The 16,954-nt window shown below is 39.1% G+C and overlaps 1 protein-coding gene across 1 annotated transcript; it reads left to right on the top strand.

Annotated features, from left to right (window-relative positions):
- The first annotated feature begins 1,956 nt into the window (after positions 1 to 1,956).
- Positions 1,957 to 2,904, top strand: LOC128565539 (olfactory receptor 56A3). Its single transcript, XM_053562050.1, has one exon. The coding sequence runs from the start codon at positions 1,957 to 1,959 to the stop codon at positions 2,902 to 2,904; it is 948 nt and encodes a 315-aa protein (XP_053418025.1).
- The last annotated feature ends 14,050 nt before the right edge of the window (positions 2,905 to 16,954 follow it).

Here is a 16,954-nt window from a genome sequence, read left to right as displayed (position 1 = left end):
AAGGGCAGGAACTGCATTTGGGGACCAGGAAAGACATAACTAAAGCCAAAAATCCAATTTGAACTTCTTCCAAAGTGTAAATTTCTGTCAGTATGAAAATAGTGTACAGTTCATGGCTTTGTTAGAACTTCCTTTCTTGACATCGTCCCTTCATCCCAAAATGATTTCTTCTTTAACAGATTCAATGTTAAAAATCATTAATTATGTTATGGGAGAAGTTTGTTTCCTTTTTATAGGATTGGTGGGACACTACATATCCTGGAAGTATTTCTTAGGTCTGAAAAACTTTAAAAATTAATTCAATCTGATATTCTGTATTAGGCACAATTAGGATTAGAATAATATGTGGGTCACTGCAAAAGTTTTGATACAGACTATTGTGGTTCCTTATTTCACTTCCAAAAAGCACAGTCAACAGCATCTTTTCTGATTCACCCATGCAAGTTTCAATTTGTTCAGCTTAGCGGTATTACAGTGAGGGGGTTCTTATTACCATCTGTGTGGATTTTATGTTTCTTGACTTTTGTGTATCTCAAAACTTTCATATTGACCCACATGCCAATCACTTTATTTACCATTATTTTTTACCAACTTATCCCCCATGTTAGAGTTAGTTTTTCCCTGAACTTTTGAAATAATTGGTATGTAACTCTGTTATTGTTCATTTATCATTTTTTTCTTACCCATCATCTGCCAGAGAAGCTATATTTTTATTTCTTTGAGAATGAAGATAGTTCCTTTTCCAATGTTGTGACCCTATTACCTAACAAAATGCTAGTGAAAAAGGTTGAATGATAAGAGCATACCAGCAACATTGAATTACTGTCTGGATGGGATATTTTTGGGATACCTTGTTCATTATATTTGAGATGGAAAAGGGAAATGGAAAGGGAGTAAAAAATCTTTAAGGATGAACTTCATCATTCCCATCCTGCTACTGTCAGAAGAACTAATTTACCATCTAGTTTAAGACAAGTATTACTCCCTGGTAGTTACGTGGAATTACTTTTGCTCCTTTTAAAGATATTTATTTCTGAAGTTGAAAATCCTACAAATCTGAAAAGCTACCTAATAAATAGAAATAAATCAATTATTTGTTGGGTTTTTATACCTATCAAAATGAATGTTTACATACAAAGGAAATTAACTTTATTTTTAGTGTATATATCAAAATCTTTAATTAAACAAAATCAATAGAGTTGAAAGGTTATACTGGGAATCTGGTACATTTATCTGAGTCCACTGTGCCATGCTCTCCTACTTTATTTGCGAGTACTGAACTAGTTAAATCATAGATATGGTAGTCGATGTGAATATAAAAAAGAAAACAAAGAAGAAACATGGATACAAATTGAGAGCTTCACCTATCACACAAAAGTATTTTTCTAGTTAGTGTCTCCTTTTTAGTTTCTGTAAAGTTCTGGTAATTCTTTTTTTGGGGGGGTACAATGTTCTGGTTTTATACACAATTTGAAATATTTTAATCAAACTAGTTAACATAGCAGTCATGGCATTTTCTTAGTTAATGTGTTAAGACATTTATATTATACCTTTAATAAATTTCACATGCACCCTTGTATGATGCACCGTAGGTGGGGTCCCACCAATTATCCTCCCTCCACCCATCCTCCCGTCCTCCCCTCCCCTTATTACAATTCTTTAGAAAATAAACATCAAACAAATTAAATACATATAAATGAATTATATTCCCTGACTTCACTCTTCTATTTAAAGTGACAGGAATACCTCAGTTATATAGCAATGAGGATAAACATGAATACACTTGGCTCTAGATAACCTGCTATGATCCAGAACTTGTACCTAGAAAAATGAATATTTTTATCCTTGTGTCTCTAGAAACAGCAGCTAATTTTTAATCCTATCTTCACAGGACACTGAAAGAAAGTTGTAGGATTATATGACAAAAAAAAAAAAAAAAAAAAACCCAAAAAAACAATGAGAGCACACCAAAATGGGACCATCTCCTCTGATGTTTCAAACTTCCTCCTGAACTGTTTTGTCAGATCCCCCATTTGGCAGTGCTGGCTGTCCCTGCCCCTCAGCCTCCTCTTCCTGCTGGCCATGGGGGCCAATGCCATCCTCCTGATCACCATCTGGCTGGAGGCCACTCTGCACCAGCCCATGTACTATCTGCTCAGCCTCCTCTCTCTGCTGGACATCGTGCTCTGCCTCACTGTCATTCCCAAGGTCCTGGCCATCTTCTGGTTTGACCTCAGGTCTATCGGTTTCTCTGCCTGTTTCCTCCAGATGTACATCATGAATTGCTTCCTAGCCATGGAATCCTGCACATTCATGGTGATGGCCTATGATCGTTATATAGCCATCTGCCACCCACTGAGATACCCATCCATCATCACTGACCAATTTGTAGTCAAAGCTGCCATCTTTATTTTGGTCAGGAACATGTTTATGACTCTGCCCATTCCCATTCTCTCAGCACAGCTTTATTACTGTGGGATCAATGTCATTGAGAACTGCATCTGTGCCAATATGTCTGTCTCCAGGCTCTCCTGTGATGATGTCACTATCAATCGCCTTTACCAATTTGCTGGGGGATGGACTTTGCTAGGATCTGACCTGGTCCTCATCTTCCTCTCCTATATCCTCATCCTGCGAGCTGTGCTGAGACTCAAGGCAGAGGGTGCTGTGGCCAAGGCCCTAAGCACGTGTGGCTCCCACTTCATCCTCATCCTCTTCTTCAGCACCATCCTTCTGGTCTTCGTCCTCACACATGTGGCTAAGAAGAAGGTCTCCCCTGATGTTCCAGTCTTGCTTAATGTCCTCCACCATGTCATCCCTGCAGCCCTCAACCCTATCGTTTATGGGGTGAGAACCCAGGAGATCAAGCAAGGAATCCAGAGGTTACTGAAGAAAGGCTGGTAATAAGGGAAACTGAATCTCTGAATTTCTAAAATAGGATGATTTTTTAAATTATTAATGAGTGAGTAGGCTGAAACTCTTATCTATAATCTCAAACTTACTGATATTATTTTCTAAAACTTCAATTTCATTTTGTTTCCTTTCCTTTCAGCCTTTCATCATAAATATCTTTGGCTCTTTCTTCTTTATTTCCATGTTTATAAATCCTATTTTCTCTAAACAGTGGTATTCCTTGAAGCAGGTTCTAAAGTGAGAAATTTATTTTCCTGAACACACAACTGTTTACGTGATATGAATGCTCTGTTTTTAAAAATAGACTTCAGGTATTTTATGTATTATATTGTGTAATGTGTCCTTATTCTTATTTTCACGGAAGGGAATATATTGGATAAAAATATAGCAGTTGAAATTTCAGTCCTGAGTGATGGGAGGTTGTTACTGGTCTTCAGTTAGTTCTTTTTCTCTCAATCTTCTACCACATCATTATCTTTATCAGTCTGTATCTATTTCTTACTCTTCCCTTTTTCTCTATAGGACAAGGTAAACTTTTGTAATGTGCACTGCAAGAGGGAATATTGTTCCTTGATTGTTCATACATGTGACAATTACCAACATGTGTTCTTAGCTATAAGAGACAGCTAAATCCTCCTCCTCATTACATCTTTGCTTAGGGCACTTACTTTTGGATCCAGGATGCCCCATATAATAACACATATGATATGCGAACATAGCCTCACTAATAAGTCAATGGATTCTTAGGACTGTCAGATATTATTCAATAATAATACTGAATATGAAATAGCCTAGCTGAACATTATTTTCTCATTTATTAGATTAGTTCCTAAGTACATCCTGTGTCCTGTGGATTCTTTTATCAAAAGATAGTTAAACAAAATGAATAGCACATTGTTGTTGCTTTGAAGAGCTCAAATTTTGGTTGTAAAGAATACAAACATGAGTACCAGGAGTATATTGTTTTCAAGTGGAGAACAATGAAGATTGAACAAGGTTCAATTGTTCAAGAAATCATTGAATAGAGAAGTAGAAGGTCTGCATAGAACTGTCAGGCTCCTGCTTGAGAAGCAGTCAGGTCATCTCACTGTGTTTTCCTTTACAAGACTGGCCTTATCTCACTGTGTTTTATATTCTCACATGTTATTTGAAAATAGTAAACAATTCATTGTAGGATATTCTTTCTGGATAAAAGATATTGTACTTCAATAACAATTTATAATATGCATGACTATATTTGACTCTGAAAGAAAATTCTTGGAATAGTCTAACATGAATCTATGCCCAAAGTCTTGCCCTTTCAAGCTTAACTGAAAGCCCATGGGATTAAACCTGAGTTTGCAAAACTCTGTATTTGTTCTACTTCTTCATATTGCAGTTGAAAACAATGAATTAGTATTTAATTTCTTCCCTCCTGGATATTCTATGAGCTACAACTTGAAACATAACTTTTTACTAACATATAGAAAGCAATTATTACACTAGGCCCAATGGCTCAGGCCTATAATCCAAGCATTTGGGGGGCAAGGGGAAAGGTAGGAGGATTGTTTGACGTTAACACTTAGAGATCTAAAAATAGAGCTGCCATTCAATCCTATAATTCCTCTACTAGGTATATACCCAGAAGACCAAAAATCACATTAAAAGAAAGATATTTGCACCAGAATGTTTATTGTAGCCTAATTCATAATTGCTAAGTCATGGAAAAAGCCCAAGTGCCCATCGATCCACAAATGGATTAATAAATTATGGTATTTGTATACCATGGAATATTATGCAGCCTTAAAGAAAGATATGGAGACTTTACCTTGTTCATGTTTACATGGATGGAGCTGGAACATATCCTTCTTAGTAAAGTATCTCAAGAATGGAAGAAAAAGTATCCAATGTACTCAGCCCTACTATGAAACTAATTTTTGGCTTTCATATGAAAGCTATAACCCAGTTATAACCTAAGAATAGTAAACAATTCATTGTAGGGGACAACAAGATGGTGAAATGTGGATTTGGGAGCACATACAGTTGAAATGAAACTTCCTGAAGACAGAGATGATCAACATGATCATTGTTAATCCCTAAAGTCAACTCCAAAACTGAATTTTTTGATAATTATTTCACTTATTTCAGAATATTATAGTGGTACAAACATTTAAATACAAGAATTGCTATTACAAAGTTTGAGTTGAAGTTATAAGTGTGCCCATCACCTAAATAGCGTGCATTGTACCAGATTGGTGTGCATTTACCCCTCCCCTTTTGCCCCATCCTACCTGATTACTTTGAGATTTATTACCATATGTGCACCTGGGTGTTGATCAATTAGCTCCAATTTAATAGTGAGTACACGTGGTGTTTGTTTCCCATTCTTATGATACTTCACTTTACAAGAAGTATCCAAGTGGTTACTAAACGTACTATTTGACTTTTTATGGCTAAATAGTACTCTATCATATACATATACCTTGTTTTATTAATACAATTATGAGCACTGTGTTTAATCCACATCTTTGTGATTGTGAGTTATGCTGTAATAAACATTTGAGTGCATGTGCCTTTTTAGATATAGAATGACTTTTTTTTCCTTTGAGTAAATACCTAATCAAATGGTAGGTCTACTTTTACTTCTTTGAGGTATTCCCATAAAGATGTTCATAGTTTGCAATCCCACCAATAATATATAAATGTCTCCACATCTGTGCCAGCATCTATTGTTTTAGGACTTTTTGATAAAATCCATTCTCACTGAAGTTAGGTGATACTTCATCGTAGTTTTGATTTGCATCTCCCTGATGATTAGAGGCACTGAGCATTTTTCCTATATTTATTGACCATTATCTATCTTCTTTTTTTTTTTTTTTTTGCATATTTTGGCTGGGGCTAGCCACTACATCTGGCATATGGGGCCAGTGCCCTACCCCTTTGAGCTGCAGGCACTGCCCTATTTTCTTTTGAAAGATGTTCTGTTCATATCTTTTGTTCACTTTGTTATGGGGTTGTTTGATTGTTTTCCTACTGATTTTATCTAATCCTTTATGGATTCTGATTATCAGCCCTATATCAAATGAATAACATGTAAATATTTTCTCAGATTCTATAGGTTGTCCACATGATCTATTGATTATTTTCGTGTCTGTGCAGAAGCTTTTTAATTTAATCAAGTTCCATTTGTCAATTTCTGTTTTTGCTGTGATTGACTTTGGGGTCTTCTTCATAAATTCTTTTCCTAGATTGATCTCTATAGGAGTTTTTCCACCATTTTCCCCCAGAATTCTTATATTTTTGTACCCATAGTATAAGTCTGTTACCCATCATGAGTTAATTTTTGTGAGTATTGAGAGGTGTGGATCTTTATTTCAGTCTCCTTCATGTAACTATCTAATTTAACCAGCAACATTTATTCTTTTCCCAAGTATATGCTATTGTCTGCTTTGTCAAAGATCTGATGGCACTATGAAGATGGTTTTATATCTGGGACTTCTGTTCCGATCCATTGGTCTACATCTCTATTTTTGCATCAGTACGACACTGTTTTTGTTACTACTGCCTTGTAATATAGCTTGAAGTCTGGTCAAGTGGTGCCTCCCTATTTGTCCTTTTTTGCTTAAGATTACTTTGGCTATTTAGGCTCTTTTCTGGTTCCATACAAAATGTAGAATTATTTTTCTAGATCTGTGAAATATGATGTTAGTATTTTGATGGGGATTTCTCTGAATGTGTAAATCACATTGGGTAGAATGGACATTTTAACAAAGTTCATGATACCAATCCTTGAGCATGATATATTTTTCCATTTGTTTATATCTTCTGCAGTTTCCTTCCTGAGTGGCTTGTAGTTCTCCCTCTAGAGGGTTTTTACCTCCTTGGTTAAATATATTGCTAGATATTTTATTTTCCTTGCTGGTATATGAAAAGTATTGAGCCTTTGATTTGATTCTCCAGTTGACTGTTATTGTTGTGTAAGGATCCTACTAATTTGTGTACATTCATTTTGTAACCTGAGACTCTGCTAAATTTATTTACCAGTTCCAGAAATTTTCTGGCAGAATCTTTGGGATTTTCTAGATATGAGATTATGGTATCAACAAATAGTGATAGTTTGACCTCTTCTGTCCACATTTGGATACCCTTGGTTTCTTTCTATTGTCTTATTACTCTGCTAGGAATTCTAGCACATTTTTGAATAGAAGTGGTAATAGAGGATATCCTTGTCTAGTTCTAAATATAAGGGGGAATGTATTCAATTTTTTCTCATTTGTATGCTGTAGGTTTGTCATCAATGGCTTTAATAATTTTGAGATATGTTCCATTTATAGCTGGCGAGTTCTTATCATAAAAGGGTGCTGAATTGTGTCAAATGCTTTCTTTGTGTCTATTGAGATGATCATATAGTCTTTTTATTCTGTTTATGTGATGAATCACGTTTATAGATTTGCAAATGTTGAACCATACTTGCATCCCTGGGAGAAAGCCCACTTGGTCATGGTGGTTTTTTTTTTTTTTTATTAAATCATAACTGTATACATTGATATGATCATGGGGCATCATACACTCGCTTCATATACCATTTGACACATTTTTATCACAGTGGTTAACATAGCCTTTCTGGCGTTATCTCAGTTACTGTGCCAAAACATTTACCTTCTACATTAACCAAGTTTCGCAAATACCCCTGTAAGATGCACCACAGATGTGATCCCACCGATCCCCCTCCCTCTACCCATCCCCCCCTTCCCACTTCTCCCTATTGTTAAGTTGTAGCTGGGTTATAGCTTTCATGTGAGAGTCCCAAATTAGTTTCATAGTAGGGCTGTGTACATTGGGTACTTTTTCTTCCATTCTTGGGATACTTTACTAAGAAGAATATGTTCCAGCTCCATCCATGTAAACATGAAAGAGGTAAAGTCTCCATCTTTCTTTAAGGCTGCATAGTATTCCATGGTATACATATACCACAATTTATTAATCCATTTGTGGATCGATGGGCACTTGGGCTTTTTCCATGACTTAGCTATTATGAATTGGGCTGCAATAAACATTCTGGTACAAATATCTTTGTTATGTTGTGATTTTTGGTCTTCTGGGTATATGCCCAGCAGAGGAATTACAGGATTGAATGGCAGATCTATTTTTAGATCTCTGAGTGTTCTCCATATATCTTTCCAAAAGGAATGTATTAATTTGCATTCCCACCAGCAGTGCAGAAGTGTTCCCTTTTCTCCGCATCCACGCCAACATCTCTGGTCTTGAGATTTTGTGATGTAGGCTAGTCTCATTGGAGTTAGATGATATCTCAAAGTAGTTTTGATTTGCATTTCTCTGATGATTAAAGATGATGAGCATTTTTTCATATGTCTGAAGGCCGTGCGCCTGTCTTCTTCAGAGGTTTCTCTTCAAATCCCTTGCCCAGCCTGCGATGGGATCCCTTGTTTTTTTCTTGCTGATGCGTTTGAGTTCTCTGTGGATTCTGGTTATTAAACCTCTGTCAAAGATATACCCTGCAAATATCTTCTCCCATTCTGAGGGCTGTCTGCTTGCTCTGCTTACTGTGTTCTTAGCTGTGCAGAAGCTTTTTAGTTTGATCAAGTCCCAGTAGTGTATTTTTGAAGCTGCTTCAATTGCCCGGGGGGTTCTCCTCATGAAATACTCACCCAGACCAATTTCTTCAAGGGTTTTCCCTGCATTCTCCTCTAGGATTTTTATAGTCTCATGTTTTAAGTTTAAATCTTTAATCCAATGAGAGTCTATCTTAGTTAATGGTGAAAGGTGTGGGTCCAATTTCAGTCTTCTGCAGGTTGCCAGCCAGTTCACCCAACACCATTTGTTAAATAGGGAATCTTTTCCACTGGATGTTTTTAATTGGCTTGTCAAAAATCAAATAGCGGTAAGTAGCTGGATTCATCTCTTAGTTCTCTATTCTGTTCCAGATATCTACTTCTCTCTTTTTGTGCCAATACCATGCTGTTTTGATCACTATCGATTTGTAGTAAAGTCTGAGGTCTGGTAGTGTGATTTCTCCTGTTTTGTTTTTATTTCTGAGTAATGTCTTGGCTATTCGAGGTTTTTTCTGACTCCATATAAAACGAAGTAATGTTTTTTCAAGATCTTTAAAATATGACAGTGGAGCTTTAATAGGGAGTGCGTTAAAATTATATATTGCTTTGGGTAGTATGGACATTTTGATAATGTTGATTCTTCTCAGCCATGAGCATGGTATGTTTTTCCATTTGTTAACATTTTCAGCTATTTCTTTTCTTAGAGTTTCATAGTTCTCTTTATAGAGATCTTTCACGTCTTTTGTTAGGTAAATTCCCAAATATTTCATCTTCTTTGGCACTACTGTGAATGGGATAGAGTCCTTAACTGCTTTTTCAATTTGACTGTTGTTGGTGTATATAAAGGCTACCGATAAATGAATGTTGATTTTGTAACCTGAGACGCTGCTGTATTCCTTGATCACTTCTAGGAGTTTTGTAGTAGAGTCCCTAGTGTTTTCCAGATACACAATCATATCATCTGCGAAGAGCGAGAGTTTGATCTCTTTTGACCCTATATGGATACCCTTGATCACCTTTTCTTCCCTAATTGTGGTGGCTAAAACTTCCATTACAATGTTGAAAAGCAATGGAGACAATGGGCAGCCTTGTCTGGTTCCTGATCTGAGTGGAAATGATTCCAATTTAACTCCATTCAATATGATATTGGCTGTGGGTTTGCTGTAGATAGCCTCTATCAGTTTAAGAAAAGTCCCTTCTAGACCAATTTTCTTGAGTGTTCTGATCATGAAGGGATGCTGGATATTATCAAAAGCTTTCTCTGCATCAATTGAGAGAATCATATGGTCTTTGTTTTTTAATTTGTTTATGTGCTGAATTACATTTATAGATTTACGTATATTGAACCAGCCTTGAGACCCTGGGACAAAACCAACTTGGTCATGATGTATAATTTGTTTGATGTGTTTCTGGATTCTGTTTGTTAGGATCTTGTTGAATATTTTTGCATCTATATTCATTAGTGATATTGGTCTATAATTTTCTTTTCTTGTTGGGTCTTTTCCTGGTTTGGGGATCAGGGTGATGTTTGCTTCATAGAACGTGTTGGGTAGTCTTCCTTCTTTTTCTACATTTTGGAACAGGTTGAGTCATATAGGTACTAATTCCTCTTTAAAGGTTTGGTAGAATTCTGATGTGAAACCATCTGGTCCCGGGCTTTTCTTTTTAGGGAGGTTTTGTATAGTTGATGCTATTTCTGAACTTGATATGGGTCTATTCAACATTTCCACTTGATTCTGGTTAAGTCTTGGAAGGTGGCGTGCTTCCAAGTATCGGTCAATTTCCTTCAGATTTTCATATTTCTGAGAATAAAGTTTCTTGTAATATTCTTTAAGGATTTTTTGGATTTCTGATGAGTCTGTGGTTATTTCGTCTTTGTTGTTTCTGATTGATGATATTAGGGATTTTACTCTTTTTTTCCTGATTAGGTTGGCCAGAGGTTTATCTATTTTATTGACCTTTTCAAAAAACCAGCTTTTTGATTTATTGATCTGTTGTATTATTCTTTTGTTTTCAATTTCATTTAATTCTGCTCTAATTTTGGTTATTTCTTTTCTTCTACTGGGTTTGGGGTTGGAATGTTCTTCCTTTTCCAGTTGCGTGAGATGTCCCATTAAGTTGTTAACTTCCTCTCTTTCCGTTCTCTTGAGGAAGGCTTGCAGTGCTATAAATTTCCCTCTTAGAACTGCCTTTGCAGTGTCCCAGAGGTTCTGATAGTTTGTGTCTTCATTGTTGTTTTGTTCCAAAAAATTGGCGATTTCTTTCTTAATCTCATCTCTGACCCAGCTATCATTCAGCATAAGGTTATTTAACTTCCATGTTTTTGTATGGGTATGCAGATTCCTGTTGTTACTCAATTCAAGTTTTATTCCATGATGGTCCGAGAAGATGGATGGAATAATTTCTATTCCTTTATATTTACTGAGGTTAGACTTGTGACCTAAAATGTGGTCAATTTTGGAGTAAGTTCCGTGGGCTGATGAGAAGTATGTGTATTCAGTTTTGTTGGGATGAAATGTTCTGTAGATGTCTGCTAAATCTAAATATTGGATGGTTAGGTTTAAATCTAAGATTTCTTTGCTCAGCTTCTTTCTGAAGGATTGATCCAACACTGCCAAGGGAGTGTTGAAATCTCCGACGATTATGGAGCTGGAGGAAATCAAGTTGCTCATGTCTGTTAGAGTTTCTCTTATATATTGAGGTGCATTCTGGTTGGGTGCATAGATATTAATAATTGAGATCTCATCATATTGAGTATTACCCTTAACAAATATGAAGTGACCATTCTTGTCCTTCTTACTTTTGATGGTTTAAAGCTTACTGTATCTGCAAATAATTTGCAACATCTGCTTTTTTCTGATTACCATTTGCCTGAAATATGGATGACCATCCTTTCACCCTGAGTCTGTATTTGTCTTTTAAGTTGAGATGTGACTCTTGTATGCAACAAATATCTGGCTTGAGTTTTTGTATCCAGTCAGCTAACCTATGTCTCTTTAGAGGACAGTTTAAGCCATTCACATTGATGGAGAGTATTGATAAGTCTGGTGGAATTTTGGGTATCGAGTTTTTCAAAGGTCCAGTGGACATTTTTAATCCTTTCGCCAGTGTGGAAGTTGGAGTTTGATCCGAAGTTTCTGAGTGAGTTTACTTTTGTGGTATAGGATTGGGTTGGTCATTATGGAGGATAGGTCTGAGAACATCCTGAAGAGCTGGTTTACTTATGGCAAATTTTTTCAACATATGAATGTCATTGAAGTATTTAATTTCTCCATCATAGATGAAACTCAGTTTAGCTGGATACAAGATCCTGGGTTGAAAGTTTTTTTGCTTTAGGAGATTAAAAGTTGATGACCAGCCTCTTCTTGCTTGAAAAGTTTCAGCAGAGAGATCTGCAGTTATTCTAATATTCTTACCTTTGTACGTTATAGTTTTCTTTCGCCGGGCTGCTTTGAGAATCTTCTCTTTCATGTTAACTTTAGTGAAGCTAATTATGATATGTCTGGGAGATGGCTTATTGGGGTTGAATCGTGCTGGGGTTCTGAAACTGTCTGCTATCTGAATTTCAGATTCTCTAGGCATGTCTGGAAAATTTTCTTTCATAATTTCATGCAGAAGGGCCTCTGTGCCCTTGGAGGCGAATTCATCATTCTCAGAAATTCCTATAATCCTTATGTTGCTTTTTTTCGAATTATCTGAGAGTTCTCTGAGTGAGTGATCCGTTTTTGCTCTCCATTTCTCTTCCTCTTTGAGAGATTGGGAGCGTTCGAAGACTTTATCTTCAATGTCAGAAATCCTTTCTTCTGCTTGCTCCATTCTGTTATTGAGGGATTCTACTGTATTTTTCATATCTTTGAGGGCTGTAAGTTCTTGTTTCAGTGTGTCTAAGTCTTTGGTGGTTTTGTCTTTAAATTCGTTAAATTCTTGAGACAATTTTTGAATTTCTCCTCGGATTCCTAATTCCATTTTATTAATCTTGTCTGCAATCCAAATTCTGAATTCGATTTCTGACATTTCAGCCAGTTGTTTATGAATGGGATCTTCAATCATATCTGCCGCATCTTTCTTGGGGGGGTTGATCTATTCTGGTTATTCATGTTACCAGAGTTTTTCCGCTGATTCCGCCCCATGGTTATTTTACTCCCTTTGGTTTCTCCCCTGGGGTTTTATCGAGGGCCCGTACAGTGTTGTGGCCTGAGAAACTGGGGCCCTGTCTGGTGTGGTGGAGCAAAGTGGTTCTGTCTTGCTTTCAGCTGGTTTCTGTTCGATCCTATTGCAACTTCTACTCTGGCTTGAAGTCTCAGCTGTGTGGAAAAATCAGCAATTAAGTCACCCCGCCTGCCCACCTCTGGCCCCAGTTGGAAAAGGAGAATCAAACCTTCCTACAACCGCACACCCAGGGCACCGCCTGAAAATTCCTCAGTCTATTAGCCCAGTTCAAAAGGTCCAAATCCGCTGTCTCAATTGGCACTTGTCTCGGGTGGGAGAGTTCAAGAGATCTCTGGGAACTGGATCACAGGGGCCTGGTGACTCCTCTGACACGGCTCACCCCAGTGCAGCGTGGAGTCAGGAGGAGCCACCCAGCAAACAGAGCAGTCTGGGAAGGTTGACGTCTCCTTCCCCACTTGGCCCCTCCGTCGGACCCAGTCACTGGTATCTCTGCAGATGGCTAACCCAGTTGCCTGCAGTGAACAGACACTCCAGGGGTTTGCACCTCACTGAATCACAAGGAAGTCTGCCAGGCCCCCGCAGACTGCCGCTATCTAGCAGGAGGAGATGGGGCCTGACATCTTTGAGTGTTTGATTCAGGTGATGGGAAGGAGGTGTTCACTCAGGCTTAGCCTCGTCCCTGATGGATGCTGCTAACAGAACAGAACAGAACAGAACAGACAACTTTGCGGGGTTCTGTCTCTGTTCCTGTCGAAATCGCCTACAGAAGACGGGCTGTTTTGAGTTCAAACGTCTTTGCTGCTGGAGATTTGCGTTCGAACACCTCTCTGGGTCAGCCCCGCCCTGGAAGTTGCCCGGGTTTGTGAGCCGTGTCAGGAAATGCCCCGCTCACCGGTGGCCTCCTCTGGTTGCCCAGGGAGATGGGGGTGTGGCCTCAGAATATCCAGAAGTGAGCGTTCTGCCCTTAAAGAAAAAACGGCTGTTGATCTACCTCCAGGGAACTGCTGCTCTGGTGTGGGCACTCAGGCGACCCTTTTCTCCTCTGTCCCGCGCCCCAGAGTCAGCACTGAGCGGCCGCAGTTTGTGCTGGGTCCACACCCCTCAAGAGATCCCCCAAGAATCAGAACTGTTGGGGGATGGGCCCCCAGACCCCGATTGGGAGTGTGTGTGGGGGGAAGCTAGAGTTTCATTCAGTTTTACGCAACACTACGGCCCGGGGAGGGCTCCTGCACTGCACCTCAGGGAAGTGCCGCCAAGGCTTGATTTCCCCTCAGCAGAATGCCCTCTCCTCGCTCACGTGTCCCAGAGTCAGCGCTGACCTGATGCAGCTCAGGCACTGTGCACTCCCCTTGAGAAATCACCCAAGGATCCGAACTCCGGGGGGATAGGCCCTCAGACCCCGAGTGAGAGTAGAGGCTCTCAGCTCTCAGCGCGGAAGCTAGAGTCTTATTCAGTCTTGTGCCCCGTAATGTTGCCCGGGGAGGGTTGGTGCACTCCACCGCAGGGAAGTGCCGCCAAGGCGTGACTCCCCTTCAGCCCAGTGCCCTCTCCTCACTCGGCGCGCCTCAGAGTCAATGCTGACCAGTCGCAACTCGGGGACTGTCCACTCCCCTTGAGAAATCACCCAAGGATCCGAAGTCCTGGGGGACAGGCCTCCAGACCTCAGTGGGCGGGAGAGGAGCGCCGGGGATTCAGGGTTGCCGGCAAAGGATTCCCAAAGTTTTATTCAGCCCTATGTCCGGCAGGAGAACGCCACGGCACCCCAGTAGGGGAGGTAGGTCCAGTTTTTAGAAGGTCTCTCCCGTGGAGTGTAGTGTGAGGGCCTTTAATTTCTGCCCGCTTGTTCAATTGTGGGGCTCTTGAGCTGGTCTCATGGGGGAGGGGGACTCCCATCCACCTGGTGGTGGATTTTGTACCTTTTGTTTGCGTCCTTGTGATCACAGCTTGCCTCAGCAGTGTTGATGTACGTTCTTCAACCTTCTCTCTTGGTGAGGCTCAAGTCCACCAGGACACCTACTAAATTCCTGTCCCTTAACTCTCCTTCTGGACGGGAGCCTCTGTTGAAAGCTGGCTTCAGTCCGCCATCTTGTCTCCCTCCCTCATTTTGTATTTTTTTTTGATGTGCCATTGAATTCAGTTTGCTTGAAATTTACTATGTATTGAAATTTTTTCATCTATATTCATAAGGGATATTGAACTATAGCTTTCTTTCTTTGTTGTCTCCTTTCGTGGCTTGGGTATCAGGGTGATACTGGGCTTCACAAAACAAATTTAGGACTCCTTTCTTCTTGGTGTTATGAAATAATTTCTTCACTACCATTTATTCCTTGTAGGTTTAGTATAATTTGCCTATGAAACATTCTGCCCTGGGACTTTTCATCATTGGAATATTTTTTATTGTTGCTTCAATTTTTTTACTTGTTATCAGTCTGTTTAGGAGTTCTATTTCTTCCTGATACAGCCTAGGGAGGTTGTGTGTTTACAAGGATTTTTCAGTTTCCTCAGTTTTCCAGTTTATGTGCAGTCTTCATACTATTCAGAGAAAATGTTTTGTATTTCCATGCTATCAGTTGTAATATCCCCTTTTTCATTTCTGATTGAGCTTATTAGGGTCTTTTATTTTTTGTTTTTGGTTACTCTAACAAGAGGTCCATTGATTTTGTTTATCTTTTCAAAGATCCAACTTTTTGTTTCATTATTCTTGTCTGTAAATCTTCTGCTGTCATTCCATTTAGTTTTGCTCTGACCTTATTTATTTATTTTTTCTTCTGCTGGATTTAGGATAAGTTTTCTCTTCCTTTTCTAATTCCTTGAGATGATTTATTAGATTGTTAATTTGCAAACTTTCTGTCTTTTTTGATCTAGGGGTGTAAAATTATAAATGTTCCTCTCAGGACTGCTTTTGCTGATTCCACAGATTTGCTTAAATCTTGATCCCCTTTGTCATTTAGTTCAAAAGATTTATATGATGTCCACAATAATTCCTTGAGTGATAATTGTTCAGCAGTAGCTGGTTTAATTTCCATAACTTTATGTATAATTGAGTATTTCTGTTGGAGTTAGTTTCTAATTTTATTCACTGTGATTTGAGAAGATACATGGTATAACTTCTACATTTTTTATTTGGTTGAAAAATGTTTTGTGGCCTAAGATGTGATCAACTTGTAAAATGTTCTTTGTACTGGTAAGAAGACTATATATTTACTAGTTTGGGGACAGAATGTTCTGTAAATGTCTTTTTGGACCATTTGCTCTAGAGTCCCATTTAAGTACTATGTTTCATTATTTTCTGCTTGGAATATGTGTCCAACTCTTTCAGTGTTATGTTAAAGTCCCTGGCTGTTACCATGCTGCTGTTTATCACTTTGATTAGATATAGCAGGGTTTGCTTCATAAATCCAGGTATGTGTTTGTTGGGTGCAAAAATATTTAGGATTGTTATATCTTCTCATTGAATTGTTCCCTTTACCATTATATAATGGCCATATTTGTCTTTCTTTACTTTTGTTGCTTGACATCTATATAAGCTAGGCTGACAGCATAGCACTCTGCTGTGGACAACAGAGTAAGACTGTTTAAAAAAAAAAAAAAGTTGAGCTCAGCACCCATAGCTCAGCAGTTAGTGAGCTGGCCACATGCAACAGGGTTCGTGGGTTCTAACTTGCCCCAGCCTGCTAAACAAACAAAAAAGAGCCAGGTGTTATGGTAGACACCTATAGTCCCAGCTACTTAAGAGGTTAAGGCAAGACAATCACTTGAGCCTAAGAGTTTGAGATTGCTGTGAGCTGTGACATCACAACACTCTACTGAGGGCAACATAGTGAGACTCTGTCTCAAAAAGAAAAGCTTAGACTTGACCAAGGGAGGCGGAGCAAGATGGCAGCCGAGTAACAGCTTCCTTGCATCTGGGCACCGTGAGTCTGGGAATATAGGACTCCAGGCATCTCTGGCTGGTGGGATCTGCCTATCATCACCCCTGAGAGGATACAGGGAGTCAGCGAGAGACTTCTGGACCCCAAGAGGAGGACTAAAACAGTGGAAAACCGGCAAGTGGTCGCGTGTGTTCAATCCGTCTAAACCCGCCCGCAACTGTAAATTCAGTAGCAGCGAGACTGCAAACCAGAAAGGCCTTACCTGTGAACTGTTTTGGTGTCTTTGGACTTGGCACTCAGCTGAACTGCCTTGGGGAGAGCCTGAGTGGGAGTGCGGAGAACTTTGGCCTTTGTCTAGGGCCCCAGTCTGAGCCGCTGAGCCAGACAGAGCTAATAGTGTTTGGCTCTGGGTCACAGGCAGACATTGTGAGTAATCTGCCCCAGCAA

Source organism: Nycticebus coucang, chromosome 14, assembly GCF_027406575.1.
Source record: "Nycticebus coucang isolate mNycCou1 chromosome 14, mNycCou1.pri, whole genome shotgun sequence".
NCBI lineage: Eukaryota > Metazoa > Chordata > Mammalia > Primates > Lorisidae > Nycticebus > Nycticebus coucang.
This window is presented reverse-complemented; position numbering and strand designations above follow the sequence as displayed.

What these genes read in the sequence shown, in the direction of transcription:
- LOC128565539 (XM_053562050.1), top strand. Translation starts at nt 1,957, where the DNA reads ATGAGAGCACACCAAAATGGGACCATCTCCTCTGATGTTTCAAACTTC.